Here is a 14,049-nt window from a genome sequence, read left to right on the forward strand (position 1 = left end):
TTTTTATCTGTTGTTGAGCCTCTTCATAAATGATTTTTAAAAAGGCACACTGGTGCTCTCTACATATTCTGCAAGGCAACTTCAATGAGGAGTGAGCAGTTTGTGCTCAGAAAACAATCTCAGTACATTTTTAAATTCAGTTACTACTCATTAGATCTTGGAAAAGTTCTGCAGTAAAATGTCTGAAAGTTACCTAGAAAATAACTAAGATTAGAGATGTTGTGACATAGCAAATTTTGTGTGTCTGTATCACATTAGTTGTAGGGACTGTTGTATTTGATCAAAAATTCAATTCCTCTTTGCCAAAATTAGGGTTTGCCTTTGCCAAAGATTATTTAGTCTCTTAAGCTACTACATTATTCATTAGCTTGAAGTTACTCAAAAGAAAATAACAAGTCACAGGAAGTATTTTTAATATTTATGCTTCAGACAGATCATCTCTTCTTTTAACAATTCATTTATTAAAAAAGCAATTGCTGGTATGAAACACCTATGGCAACAGCAAGGATGTGACAGACAGCCACAGCCACAGCAATCTTACGTCTCCCTTTTTCTATTTCTAGCCTGGTATGGTGAGGAATTCAATGTGCCCGTGTCTCAGTTTACCTCTCTGCAGCAGCCTGCTACTGTTTCCTATCAATCCCAAAGCTCTGGGAAGCTCACTGTACTCCACACTCAGAATACATTCCCTTCTTGCTGGAAGAGCTGCCCCATGAGCCAGACTCCTGTCTTGATGAAATCAATGGGAAATTTACTCCCAATTTCAGCAACTGCGGATCAACCTTCAAGCACAATGCAACAGAGACAGCAGCGGATTCAAAGCAACGCTCACCAGCGTGGCTGTGCTAACATCTGCAATAGATCTAAAACGTGTCTCAGAAGATGAACTCTTTTTTTTTTTTCCTTTCTTCTTCTTCTTCCTTTTTTTAAAATGAATTCCACAGGCTCTTTTTCAGTGACTCCGTTTTCCCTCTGGAGGGAAGAGATTTATCTGCTTTGAAAGAATCCTACTAAGATCAAATCTGGTGCCACAAAGGGTAAGATTTGTAAAAAAAGTATTTCAACTACACTAGTGGTGCATATCAATAAAGGAATACTGAAATAAAGCCATAAATACAGAAAACTGAAGAAAACTACCCTCCAACACTCTAAATACATTACTAGTTCACATTTTTGGCATCTGAGCTGGCTGTAGACCCAGTAAATAGGCAAACCAAGAACCAAAATTATAAAAAGGAAATTAAAGAGCTACTAATATCTGTTAAGACAGAAAACATCAGCAAAAGAAGTGCCAAGAAGCTGACAGATGAAAAAAGGGTGCAGGAAAAGCTGTATACAAATGCTAAAGGATGTGCCCTATCCCACAGACCTTAAGTGGAAGAGAAGGAGATAAAGAAAACTCGCACAGTAATACACCCTAAGTACTCATTGCACAAATTTACACAAAATAATCAAGCAAATTACATATTTAAATATATTAGGCAAGAAAAGCTATCTGAACCAAATACCTGTCAAACTGTCAAGATTCTACTATTTTTCATGTACATTCTGTCCTCAGGGATATACTGAATTCATCTTCAAGAGGGACAGACATTATGCAGTCAATCTTTTAGCACAAATCTGAAAATGCAGTTTCATGCTATATTCCATCAGTAATTCCACTGTAAGGCAAAGCTGGAATGATGCTTCCTCCCTAAGGGTTCTCAGATTAGAGTACCAAATGCATCTATATACACCAAGAAACAGGATCTGCACAGGCAGTTCTGAAGGGCTTAGAGTTTTGGTTAAGAAACATCACGTTTATCTAATGATAATGAAAACAGATGTAAAAGCAGGCCTAGGTAGATGAGCAGTCAATGTGTTAAACACACTGAAACCTGAGAAACTCTCAGTCAGGTTCTGGAAAACTAGAGCTAGATGGCATTTCAGCAGCTTCACAAAGTCTCTGGAAAGTAGCACTACATCTGCTCAATTCACTGGCAATGCTCCTACCAGCATCAAGGGAACCCATTTTCCTTCCAGGGTTCATAATGACCACCTGCACTCCAACCCAAACATGAGGGTTTCTTTGCAATATGACTACAGCACATTATAAACATTAAAAAACTTTTAGGAAGAAGTATTTTTGGTTAAGTAGACTCATGTAGCTTTATAATGCGGTTACTGACTTTGGTCCATTTTTGGTGTATTTATGGATGTCACCCACTGAAGACTATGTCAATTTGCCTGTGCATGCATTTTTAATAACTATATTCCTCATGCTGCACAGCATTCAATGATCTCACCACTGAGGATATTTTTCTATGCTCCTCATATCTGTGTAACTTCACAATTCTCCTCAGCATAACTGCACACCTTCATGAAAACTGGGGAAGCTTGTACAAGCTGCTACCATGCAAAACCCCCACAATCATGAAAATTCCACAAGAACATCACCAGTTGGACATTTAAAAATTACTCATGCTATATTTAATATAAAATACCTTTCCATTCTCGAGAATATACTTGTCCATTACTGGAACAGGGGCAGGGTAGTACGTTGATGTATTTGCTTCCTCACTGAAGGTCTTCTGTACCTCAGGTTCAGGCTCAATTGATTCAGGTTTTACTTTTTCAACCTCAATGGCAGGTCCTAGACAGTTAAGAAAAGAGAGCTGTCTGCTATCCCAGAGAACATGGAATCAATCCCTTCATCACCCATGATTAGCATAAAATAACATATTAGTCATGTTCATTTTAAAGTTAGAAGTAATCTAAACCAAAATGTTACTTCTGAACATCAATAACTAAAAGCAGGATAAGTATTCCTGCTTTATAAACATTAAAATGTTTAACTTTAATTTAAGTGCTTAATTTTATTCCTAAAGCATAAGGACAATTACAGATATGAGTAAGATTTCTTCAATGCACATTAAGGAAATTCTGTTAAAATGACACTGAAATTATAAGCCAAAAGCAACAATAGTAATTCTTCAAATAAGAATTGCTATATAGTTGCATAAGAACCTGCATAATTTACTGTGATAATTACATAAATTATCCACACAAAATTACAAATTTTATAGAAATCCAAAATCTCTTTAGATATAACAGAGGTGTATAAAAATAGTGAGAATCTTCAGAAATGCTATGAAGGAAACAGGCTCCTTATGCTGAAGTATCATGCACAGAAAGAATATCAAAGGTTAGAAAAACCCCACATAAATTAGAATTTTGATTGTCCAATCCATCCAACACTGATTTTTATTTTTAATGTAATCAACAAAAATTATCCACAAATTAAACAATGGAATACTACTAAGCATATGTTTGAGACTTAAAAGCAGGGTAATTATTTTGTCAGTCATCAACTTTTCTTTTCCAGATCCAAGTTATAAATGTTCCTAAAAGGACAGAAGAACAAACTAAAAATAATCTGTGAACTGGATTTGATGACTCCATTCATTGCAGGGGTTCCACCAGAAGTCTAGGCTATGGCCCCAAGCCTATCAGTGTCCCTAGGATCCCAAGAAGCTCCAGCAGGCACTGAAGTTCCATGCAGGGCTGGTGGCTCCACAGCACAGCAAAGCTTAGACTCTGGACACCACGGAAATACCTCACATCCAAGCTATCTAAGGATAGCTTGTTGACACTAGATTGTACCAGGCTGGAGCTGAGAGCACTGCACCACTCTGCAGCCAGTGACAACTCAATCACCAGGTCACCCTTGAGCTCCCTGCCCAGTGTTTGTGCACAGGGACCCAGCCCTGAACTGATCCAACCCTGCAAGTCACGCTGGCACCACAACTCAGGTCTTAGTCACGCATCTTAAATAGTTCCTGTGCCTGGAACAAGCACAGCATTCATCCCTCCTACTTTGTGCAGTTTCACTTAGGGATTATTACACAGCAATAGCAGTGCTTCCTCCGTTGTCAGCACTTGACATTTATCCTATAGCTTATTCTACACCTACATAGCCAGCTAAATGTTCTCAGCTGGCTGCCACTCCACGCTCACCAACGACTAAAAGTTGTCTTGGCAACTCAGACAATCCTACACTGCAGTGCCACCAACAAGAGGGTCTTGAGAGCCAGCCCCAGTGCAAGCATGGCACAAAAAGAGAAATCACAGAACATCCCATCTGCATTATAATTTCATAGTGATCTTAGTAAGCACCTCTAGTACCATGGATATACAACAGTGCAGCCAAGACAAACTGAACTTCCTAAACTTGAGCCTGTAAAGCTGATTCAGAGTGGGGCAAGACCCAGACTGTTTAAAGCACCCAAAGCCTGTAAGGGCACAACTGAACCAGCAGATGCAGGAATGTAATTGCCAGTGTGACCTTGAGCCATTTCTGAAGCTGTTAATTTAAGAAAACATTCTTCAGCAAAGGGCTATTTTCTCATACTTTGAAAGTCACTTCGAGGAGGATACCTAAGTATAACCACCTTCTTCCTGGCAGGAAACGTTTATTTCCCTTTAATCACTTTTTCTAGTCCCTACTTAGAAGTCTTTTACTCTTTTTAGTCATATATTGACACAGCTGGAATTTGGTTTCCGGAGCTTCCCCAAGGAAAAAGCTGATTAAAGTCCACAACAACCACAGCTTTCACAGGTCAGAATACCTCTGCTCCAATTCATGCTTTACTACTTGCTTAGAAGTCACCAAAAGAAAGCCTTTAAAATCTCTTTTTTAATATCCTGATTTTTGATTCCCAAACAAAAACCTGCCTCTAACCAGGCAGTTTCCACAACTAAACTCTGCATTTTCAGCCCTGCATGCTGTGAATTGCACATGCAACCTGCACTCCTGCCTGCCTGCCAACAGAGCAATGTGCCCCATTCACTACACTCCAAGTTCCCCCTCTCTGCATCTTATTTTAATGATGATGAATGGGACACTTAGCAAAAAGGATCAGGAAAAATAAAAAAATAACATTTAAAAAAAAAGACAATTTTTGGAATGCAAGAAGGATACACGTTTTATTGCAAAATCTCTCTCCTTCTGACTTGCAGTTTTTTGATAATATCCGAGAAGCCAGCAAATTCAAATCAGGATGAAGAAGTACCTTTACCATCCCTTTTCCTCTAAAATGCATCTTAGAATGCATGCTACTCCTAAAATTGGTAAGGAAGTAAAAATAAATTGACTGATAAAGTGGTCAGCATAAATTTGTAAGCAGTAAGATTTTACACATGATCTACCAGAATTTGAAACAAAACAACATGAGTCTGAGAAGTGATAATACTGGTACTTTCTGTACTTGACAGAAGCCTTGGGCCTGTCTGTTTTTTTAACACCAAAATGCCAAACAAATCTAGAAAAGCTGAAAAACAGTTTTTCCTGACATGTGGTAAAACATAAATCCCACTTCATTCTCTCTACTCTGGTGTCAGTCCCAAGACACTGTAAACTGGATCACTGAAATTAAACTGGGATTAAAAATAAAACCTTGGGGGTCTGTGTGCACGTGCTGATGAATCAATGTTTCTGAATGAATGTGAATATATGTCCTGACTTTGGAGCAACACCAATTCTCAGCAATATTACATGAAAATGCAGAAACTATCAGGGAGCTAAAAACACACACACAAGCATCATCCCTATACAATTTCAATACTTCTGACCATATTTCCAGCCACAAGAAGCTGCTCAGATCTGCCCAGGCAGACAGCTGTTTTTTTAAGAAGTTATTGAAATTCTTCTTTTGCAATTCAAGGGCTATTTAAAGTCCCTACAGGGGAGAGTCCGTTATTTAATTATTTAAATTATCTTATTCTCTACTGACAAAAAAAGGGCAAATTAGATGTGTTTTCAGGTGCAACAAAACAAACTGCAAAGGCCTACAGTTGCAGGGCTTCCCCAAGTGAGCAAGGCAAGAGGCTGCACACATTATTCCAGGAGGTCAAGAGGGACACCATAACCTTTTCCACAATAGTCATCACATTTTTCCACTGCCCTGGTGAAATGCCTGTCTCCTCTGTGAAGGCATGTGCTGGAAAACAATATCCTAAAATCATAAAGATGGTATCAAGCATTTTTCCATGGATCAGGACTGATTTCACTACTGTCATCTGCTTCCAAGGCTCTTTTGTGACAAAGAGCAATTCGGTGTCACCATGAGGAAGATGAACCTCCCCACTCCTGCCACGAAAGTGGCTCCAGTTTAGCAGCAGAGCAGAAGGCCTAAGTCTCAAGCACAGTACACTGACTTCCAGCTCCTCACTGAATTCAACACATTGATGGGAAATTAGGAGACTGACTACTTGACTGCACGTTAGCTCAAGAGGCTGTTCTATATTTGATCTGCAAGTCTAAAATGGCAACAGGCACGCATTTCCCACAGCTGCAATTCATCAGCACAAACCAGCTGTCATCTCATGCAAAGAAATCACAAGTCTCTAAGGTGAAACAGAAATGCAATTAGTTTGCATTAAGTCCAGCCTGCTGGAAGTGCAGTGTAACATAAATTACATGTAATTTGAAACTCTAGGTTTAAGAGATCACTGCAACTGCAGATGAATTCAGGATGTAATTTATTTTCAGAACAATTTTCAGAGATTATTCACATACCCAAACATACCTCATTTATAAGATGGAAAATTAAGGAAGACTAAAAAGTCTTTACGTATCTATTCTTGATTAAAAGTAGTATTTTTTCATACTGTCATCAGACTCTCTAATTTAGAACATGCTGAAGATGTCTCCCTTGCTAATTATTCATAAGTTTTGTATTGATCTTTCTAGAACATGGTTGTTTCTCTGCTGTGAATGAGGCTAAAAGGAAAAATAACAGAGTAAGCAACAGTTAATACTTGAGTCTTAAGAATACAAACCCTGTGAAGGACAAAGCCAGCACGGCCAAACTCTACCTTTACCATCCAGTGTTCCTTACAAGTAATAATAATAAGGGATTTTTTTGGGAAGTGTCATATACCTGATATTTTTCCAGGTGTGTGATTAATATTAAAGAACTTGTCTTCAATGCAATTGGGATTTGTTTTCAGTTGTCAGACTGATACATACAATAGAAATTCATGCCCAATATTTAGAGAAGATTCAGTATTTTTTCCCAGGGTTTCTTTTCCTCTTTTTTTTTTTTTTTTTTTTTTTTTTTTTGTTTGTTTGTTTGTTTGTTTGTTTGTTTCATTTTTTTGTCCTAAGGTTTCTTTATTTGGCTGAAGCACAAAAATGCATCTTCTTTTTCTTAAAGTGAAAGAGACAGAATTCAGTAGCTGTCTTCATTTCACTGCTGGTCTCACCACTCCAACTGCTGTCAAGTCTACCAACTAAATTGGTACTTTACGCTGTTCAGCCCCATTGCCTACCAACATCTGGCTCATGCTCCATTCTCATAAATTCCAGCTAACTACTTGCAGATGAAGAAACATCTTTCCATCCAAGGAAAATTTTAGAAAGCTCAGTGGAATCTCCTGCCAACCACATCGTGTTTTTCAGGCTGCGGCAACCTTGCCTATTTAGTTTTATTTAGAAAGTTAACTAGAATGTTTATGGTAAGTAACAACATTTTAATTATGCACAGTGTAACAATGATGAGCATTCACAATCAGACACCCAGTTTAGGTTGTGGGACACTCCAAGAACCTGGCTCCAAGGGTGTGGGCACACCTGAACACATGCTACAGCACAGGCACATGCTCTCCCAGGTCCAGCTCTGTGAGGTAACTCAGACCCACATGCAAATTGCATGCACTCGTTCCAGTCCAGGAGAAGAGCCAATTTCCAACTGACATGCAAAAATTAAGTTTCCAGATACACAAAGGCAGACATAAGAATGGCATGCTAAGTTTGGATGCATAGATTTCAACCAAGTTTCAGTGACCGAGCAAATCTTCAACACAGCAGTACCACATTCTAAATCGCAAATAAATGCAATTAGTCAGATTTCTGAAGGTATTCCAAGGCTACCATCTTCAATGAAAAGGAGGAACTTTTTATTTTGTCTTTTTTCCCATTTATTCCAACATAATGCTTAATTGTTATAAACCCAAACAAAGGAGCAATTGACCCAAGATATTTAAAACTGAAATCCAAATTACAAAAGCCTGCATTTTGCAACAAGTGTTGATAAGCGGGACGCTAATATAAATTTTTTTAATTATGCTTTAACAATCCATTGTTTTTCAAATAGCATGGCTGTTTAAAGCCACTGCTAAAACTTCAGGAATATATCACATTCTAATAAGCTACTAATGAGAAGAGGGGGTCAGAAAATGGAAGGTAACATAGTCACATAACAATAAACAAAATCCCTAACTGCAAAGGATAAATCCATTTTAGCCCAACTATTCATTCCAGCGCCTTTTCTTTACTTTCTTTTTTTTTTTTTTTTTAACTAGAACATATTGGTATATTTTGCAGATGATGCTTTATTAACTTTTTTAGCATATACTGTAAGGTCAGAGACTCTTTATAATACAGCTGCTTAAAATGGAACTCTGATTCAGCCATACCAGCACAAAGACCTCTAGTTTTTAAAGAAAACCCCAGACGTACATAGCATACAAATTCGACACATATTGTACAGCCACAGCAGAAAACCCTTTTAACATTCAATGTCCAGTTTAACAACCACCGCCATTCTTCAAATACATTTCCATTACTACTGATCACACCTGCAAAATTCATTCAAACCAGTCCCACTTAAGTCCGGCACTTACCACTACCTAGTCTTAGCAGCAGTACATCCTGGAGCCTCCTGTTCAAGTCTCTGAGCTCTTTCATTTCTGACACGAGTGCCCCATACTCCTTTAGCTTCTTTGCCTGCTGCACAAGCTGTCTCCGCGTCCTCTCCAGCTCCTGTTGAATGTGTCTCATTTCTTCCTGCTGCTGCTGGTAACTCCTCAGCAATTCCTCATAGAGAATCCGAGGAACTACAGCATCGTCCATATTGTTCATGCCCTCTGTAGCCTCCATAAAAGCCTCCTCAGGACTGGAAGTATTACTGAGACTCATCCCGTTCTGTTTTTCAAGGCGAGCAACAACTGCTTCAATGCTTTTGTGTGTACCTTCACTTTGTTTCCTCCCATCTTGTCTCTGCACGTTACAATAAAAAACAAGTAAATTAGGAGAGCAGTAAGACTTAATAAAATCAAACTTCTACAGTCTTGGGAACTGTTAATATTCTTGCTTTCCAAAAAACTAAGACAAAGCCAGTCTGCAAAAATATTATGCCTAACAGATTCTTATGGATATAACATACAGCATAACCAACATGACACTGTAACTCAGCTAAATGCATGTACAAACTTCAGAGGCAGTTCCTGCATTTGTGCAGTGCTTACAAAATCAGTATATATAGGTCACTTGATTCTGTATCATTAATTTCTTTTTTAAAAAGTGGATCTAGATCTCTCTTTCTTTACAGTTTACCCTTAACATTCAGATTTCTGACAGCAAGTGATTTTCTGATAAGCAAAAGAAAGAACCAACTGTGTGCTCCACTTGTCACCTGTGACGACACCAGAGGTGAAAGCAGCAGAGGCACAAAGCTGTTCTGTGAACTGAGGGCTTGTCCTTCCCACACTTTGGGAGACAAAACCTCCTCTGACTATCCCTGCAGCACGTTCACCCAACTGCCTGATGCAGGTGACTGAGTTAACACTATCAGCAAACACAGAAAGGGATTTGAAAACACTGAAGCTGGAGACAGAATATATCATCCAGCCTCATCTTCCTTATCAACTGATTCCTTCTATATTAGTACTGCATTGCAGAGGCTTCAGGTCCTGAGAACTCTCAGTGGAATTTTACCTTCAGTCATCTGCACAAACCCTACAAATTAAATCACACAACTTTCTTGGGCCTGGATAGTGGGATTAATATGTGACAGTACAGGTAAAGTCACTAAGTTTTACTGGCTAAATAGGAAAAGGCATTTGAATTTCCAAGCAACTGCAAGGAAAGCAAATGCAGCTCATAGATTAGAGGTGAGAAGCTGACACTATCAAATTCCCATAACACAATATCTATGAGTAATATGGGAGAAAACAGAATTATTTGATGCTACACCTGCTACATTCATGTTCTAAAAAAAAATTAACAATTAAAAAAAAAGCTGGCCCACCACAAGGAAATGTACTAATATCACTCCTGCAGCTGCAGAACACATAAAGGCATAGAGCAATATCTTATTCTGAAGGTTGGCAGACTTTGAAAGAAATAATTTGATATCAAAAAACAAATACATTTCCATAGTGAGTTTCTAGTATTTGAACCTAAAAAGGCAACTGGGAGTTACAATGGAGTGATCCAGTCCTGTCAATTCTTCTTCTCAGTCACTGCTGTAGCTGGGCAGTCTCAGAGCAGAGCACCCCTCCTGATTCCAAACAAGCAGTGAGCAAAACGTCACAAGTGCCACCAAGAACAGCTGGTACAGCCAGGTACTGGTGACTTTTGAGGCATTCTGGGCCTAAGTGGAAGAGCATTGTTGCACCAGTCTCAGATGGCAGTTACACTGTGCAGACAGTATACACAGGAAAAATCTGACTGCACTCAAATCGGGTTTTGCAAACCCATACCCCACCCCCCCACACGATGTGACCCAATTTCACCAAACACACTGTTTTAAGGGGATCAAAAGCAAGTCTGGAATTCTTAAGCTAGGACGCTTGTATATGCCCCAAGCACTTATAAAAAAGATTAAAAAAGGAAAGGAGGTAAAAAAAAAAAGACTTCAGTACCTTACTGTGTCTAAGCTCCACATCTTCTTCCCCATAATCTGTAACCTCCCCAGCTTCTTCTATGTGATTGAGAGAGAGTTTGGGGATTTTAATTTTCTTCTGCATCACACTGTTCTCAAGGTCAGTTTTGTCCTCTAAAATGTATATTAAAAATAAGGTTTTGTTACATTAATCAGTGTTCTTACTTCCAAATACTACACAACTTAGGCAAGACCAGTTAAAAAACCCAACCTCCCATGCTCCAATCCCCTCATAATACCATGATCAAATTAGTCCATGGTGTAAATCCACTGATACCCACTGGCAATTCTAGAGTTTCAACTGGGGATCAGTCTGGCCCAACAACACGAATAAATACTGAAAAATGCCAACCTAAATTCAAGCAATCAAAAGTGCTGATGAGTGGCTTGTTCTATCACCAAAGTAAGTTGGAGAGGCTTTAAATAAAACTTCCTGTAATGCTTTAAATTATGTTTACCAATGTTATTTTCATATTCATAACCCCTTGCTGCAGTTCAAACTCTGCTTAGGGTTAAAGTGAAAATAAACTTGATAATTCATCCCATACTCTAACCATCATCTGTCAGCAGCACAGATCTATTTGCACACACAGCAGATTCTGCTGTTCTGCAAAGTGCAGGGCTAGAAAAGGGAATGTTGCTGGAGAGTTTCAAAGTGCACTACACAAAAGTTGCATAAGAATCAAATCTGTAACAAAATTACTACACAACTCCTACTTCATTAATTAATGGTATGCATCCTTTTCCTTGAGACACTACTGGCAAAGCTAATAAATAGCTATATGAATCTTTGCATCTCATTAAAAATTTGAAATAAAATATTTTCAAGTCTCGGTATCTCAAAATTAGGCATTTAAAAATATTCATCTGAAAATACATTCAAAATATTTTAAAATTCCTGAAAAGGTAGAGAGGGGACAGTGAACCAAGAGTACAGTCTCCCAAAATGCGTCTGTGACAGGTAAAATTCTTGCAGAACAGACAAGGTCTGAAAAGATTTACTTGCTCCTGATAGTGTCAAGGAGAATTGCATTTAAACTATCAAGCATTGCCTTCATACACTGAGAGCTTATGAATAGGAAAACATTTTGAGTCTTCTTATCCACCTGCAAATTTATTCTGCAAAGTGTCCCATGAATATTTTTGAAAGTGCCAAGGAGGATGGCCCCCATGAGTGCTTAGCTGCATTGACTTTTGCTTTCTCAAATTAGCATCTCTCCACAGGACCTCAAAATGGTTCGTGTTGACAGTGTAGGAAAGGGAAACAAAGGTAAATCACTGTTTAATGAGGAGCAAGGCATTCATTAGAAATGAATTACACAGATGAATGCAATTCATTTTGTTACAGATAGAAATGGATCTCTTGTAGGCAAATGGTGATATTACAGCCCAAGGCTATGTAAAAAGAATAGGCAAAGAACATGCAGAATGAGACATTAGACAACCTGAAATGAAACGCAGATGGTAGCAATAAATACTAAGACAGATGCAAAAAGAAACAGATAAACAACAAAAAACAGCTAGGCTTATTTTAGATCATTCTCCATTCCCCAGAGCACTGTGGATGCTTATCCCAGTAAAACAAAAAGGCAATCCAACTGTTTCAGTTTTGAAAAATAAACCTCTATGTTTTCATTTATCTGGAAAATGTAGGTTCATCAGAAAAGTGAGATAAGCCAATTCTAATGCCAGAGAGATGAGAAGAAAATAAGGGAGCCCTTCCCAAAAAAACAAATATTGCAAACTTCCAGACTGAAGGATAGACTGATGAGTATTGGTATGTTCTTGGAATTAAGAATAAATGAATCCACATTGAAAAGGGCGAAAAAAGAAAACCACCAACTTTTTCTGTGTTCATGTATTTTGGGACATTAGACAGACTGAGGAATCATTTGCTAAAACACGTTCTCTCAATTCCTCGGAGGAAGAGCAGCACATGCATACTGCAGAGCCAGCTTCTCCACACTGCTCTGCCAAACCATCTTCCATAGGCCATGCAGATGACCTCCTCCTTCATTTAAAGAACTGAGATCAGTTTCTGTCCTCTGAAATAACCCATGGCCTCACAACCAGAAGGACACATCTATTACTTGACATGGTTACTGAGTTTGTCTGCTGACAACTCATTGAGGGCACCAGAAGCCAGAACCCCAAACCAAGTGGAAAGGACAGGAGCCATCCTCCCCATGGCAGGGAAAAGCAACACTTGAAACAATCAAGGACAGGGGTCACAGAGGAGTAAGTGCCTGTGCAGACTACAGAAGTCAGCAAATACTTTCCAGTGAAAAAAACCAACATTAAAACAAAAACAATTTGGGAGAACAGTAATATTTATCTTTGATTTTGGCTTTTAAAGTCAATTCATAAAGGTTAATAACACATTCTAGGCACTTAACAATGAGAATGCAAGAAAATACTTAGTTTGGGGTCAAAGAAAACAAATAATCTGAATCCTTCATTCTCTTCACTCTCCACTCAATTTCAGTTTGCCTGTGAAATTTATGTTTGCAAAACTTCACTGGTTTTGAAGTTTGTTTATACATCTCCTTACAAATGCTTATTTTGTACATTGCTGGCATGTAACTATCAACACAGTTCTGTTTCCATTCATTTGACTTTCTGGTTTTACTGTTTATCTCTATATGAACCAGTAAGATGAAGAAAGGAACTGTTTTCTCCACGCAAAAAATCTGAAGAAACAATGAGTTAGAGAAGTTAAAGAACAGGAACTTTCAATGTAGTCAGTAAGCAAATAAATGCTCCTCTGCCTTCCAACAACAATACATATAATATTTTTTTACATATGCTCTGGTCTTTGAAAGCTTTTTTATACCTAACACAATCCATCCAGTGTGTTGAATATGAAAAGGCCTTTTGTTCTTTTTCTTTTTTTAAGTGCATTTCTAACCTCTGTTGTCTTCTGCATTAGCTGCAGATAGAGCCAGAAAAATCTCAGTCTGAATTTGAGATTAATGCTAGAGCTCTGGCTCTTGTTCTGTAAATATTAATGGAATTTGGGAAGGGGTGGGAGGGAGAGAGTGGAGACTGGGGGAAGGGTAGGAGAAACATGAACATGCATTTACAGCAGCTCTCCTTAGGATTCTCTGTCTGTTGTGGCAGCAAACAAAAGACAGGTACAAAAGAAGAATCCAGCAAAAAAACAAGATCACACCTGTGATTTTGAGCCAGAAGAAAACCATGACAGGAACCAGATACATGGAGAAGCTGCAATTCAGTGCCTGAGGCTACAGAAGAGAGAGAAGGGCAGCCTAAAAGCATCGTAGCTCAGAGCTTCATTTTGTAACAATCCAAATCACTTGTCTGGACTTTGTTCCGAGTCATT

General features: G+C 38.5%; 1 protein-coding gene across 4 annotated transcripts in view; it reads right to left on the bottom strand.

Annotated features, from left to right (window-relative positions):
- The window catches only part of LOC130256077 (BEN domain-containing protein 5-like), an 858,262-nt gene that overhangs the window by 315,188 nt on the left and 529,025 nt on the right, over positions 1 to 14,049 (bottom strand). The window contains exons 2-4 of one of the 4 annotated variants that reach the window (XM_056497344.1): positions 10,687 to 10,820; positions 8,665 to 9,040; positions 2,484 to 2,632 (exon numbers count right to left, since the gene is read on the bottom strand). The exons of 2 other annotated variants lie outside the window; for them this stretch is intronic. In XM_056497344.1, the coding sequence (XP_056353319.1) occupies positions 2,484 to 2,632; positions 8,665 to 9,040; positions 10,687 to 10,820 (659 nt within the window). The remainder of the gene's footprint in view (positions 1 to 2,483; positions 2,633 to 8,664; positions 9,041 to 10,686; positions 10,821 to 14,049) is intronic. One more of the 4 variants, XM_056497345.1, reaches the window with a different exon arrangement.

The sequence above is a fragment of the Oenanthe melanoleuca genome, chromosome 8, assembly GCF_029582105.1.
Source record: "Oenanthe melanoleuca isolate GR-GAL-2019-014 chromosome 8, OMel1.0, whole genome shotgun sequence".
In the NCBI taxonomy this organism is placed as follows: Eukaryota; Metazoa; Chordata; class Aves; order Passeriformes; family Muscicapidae; genus Oenanthe; species Oenanthe melanoleuca.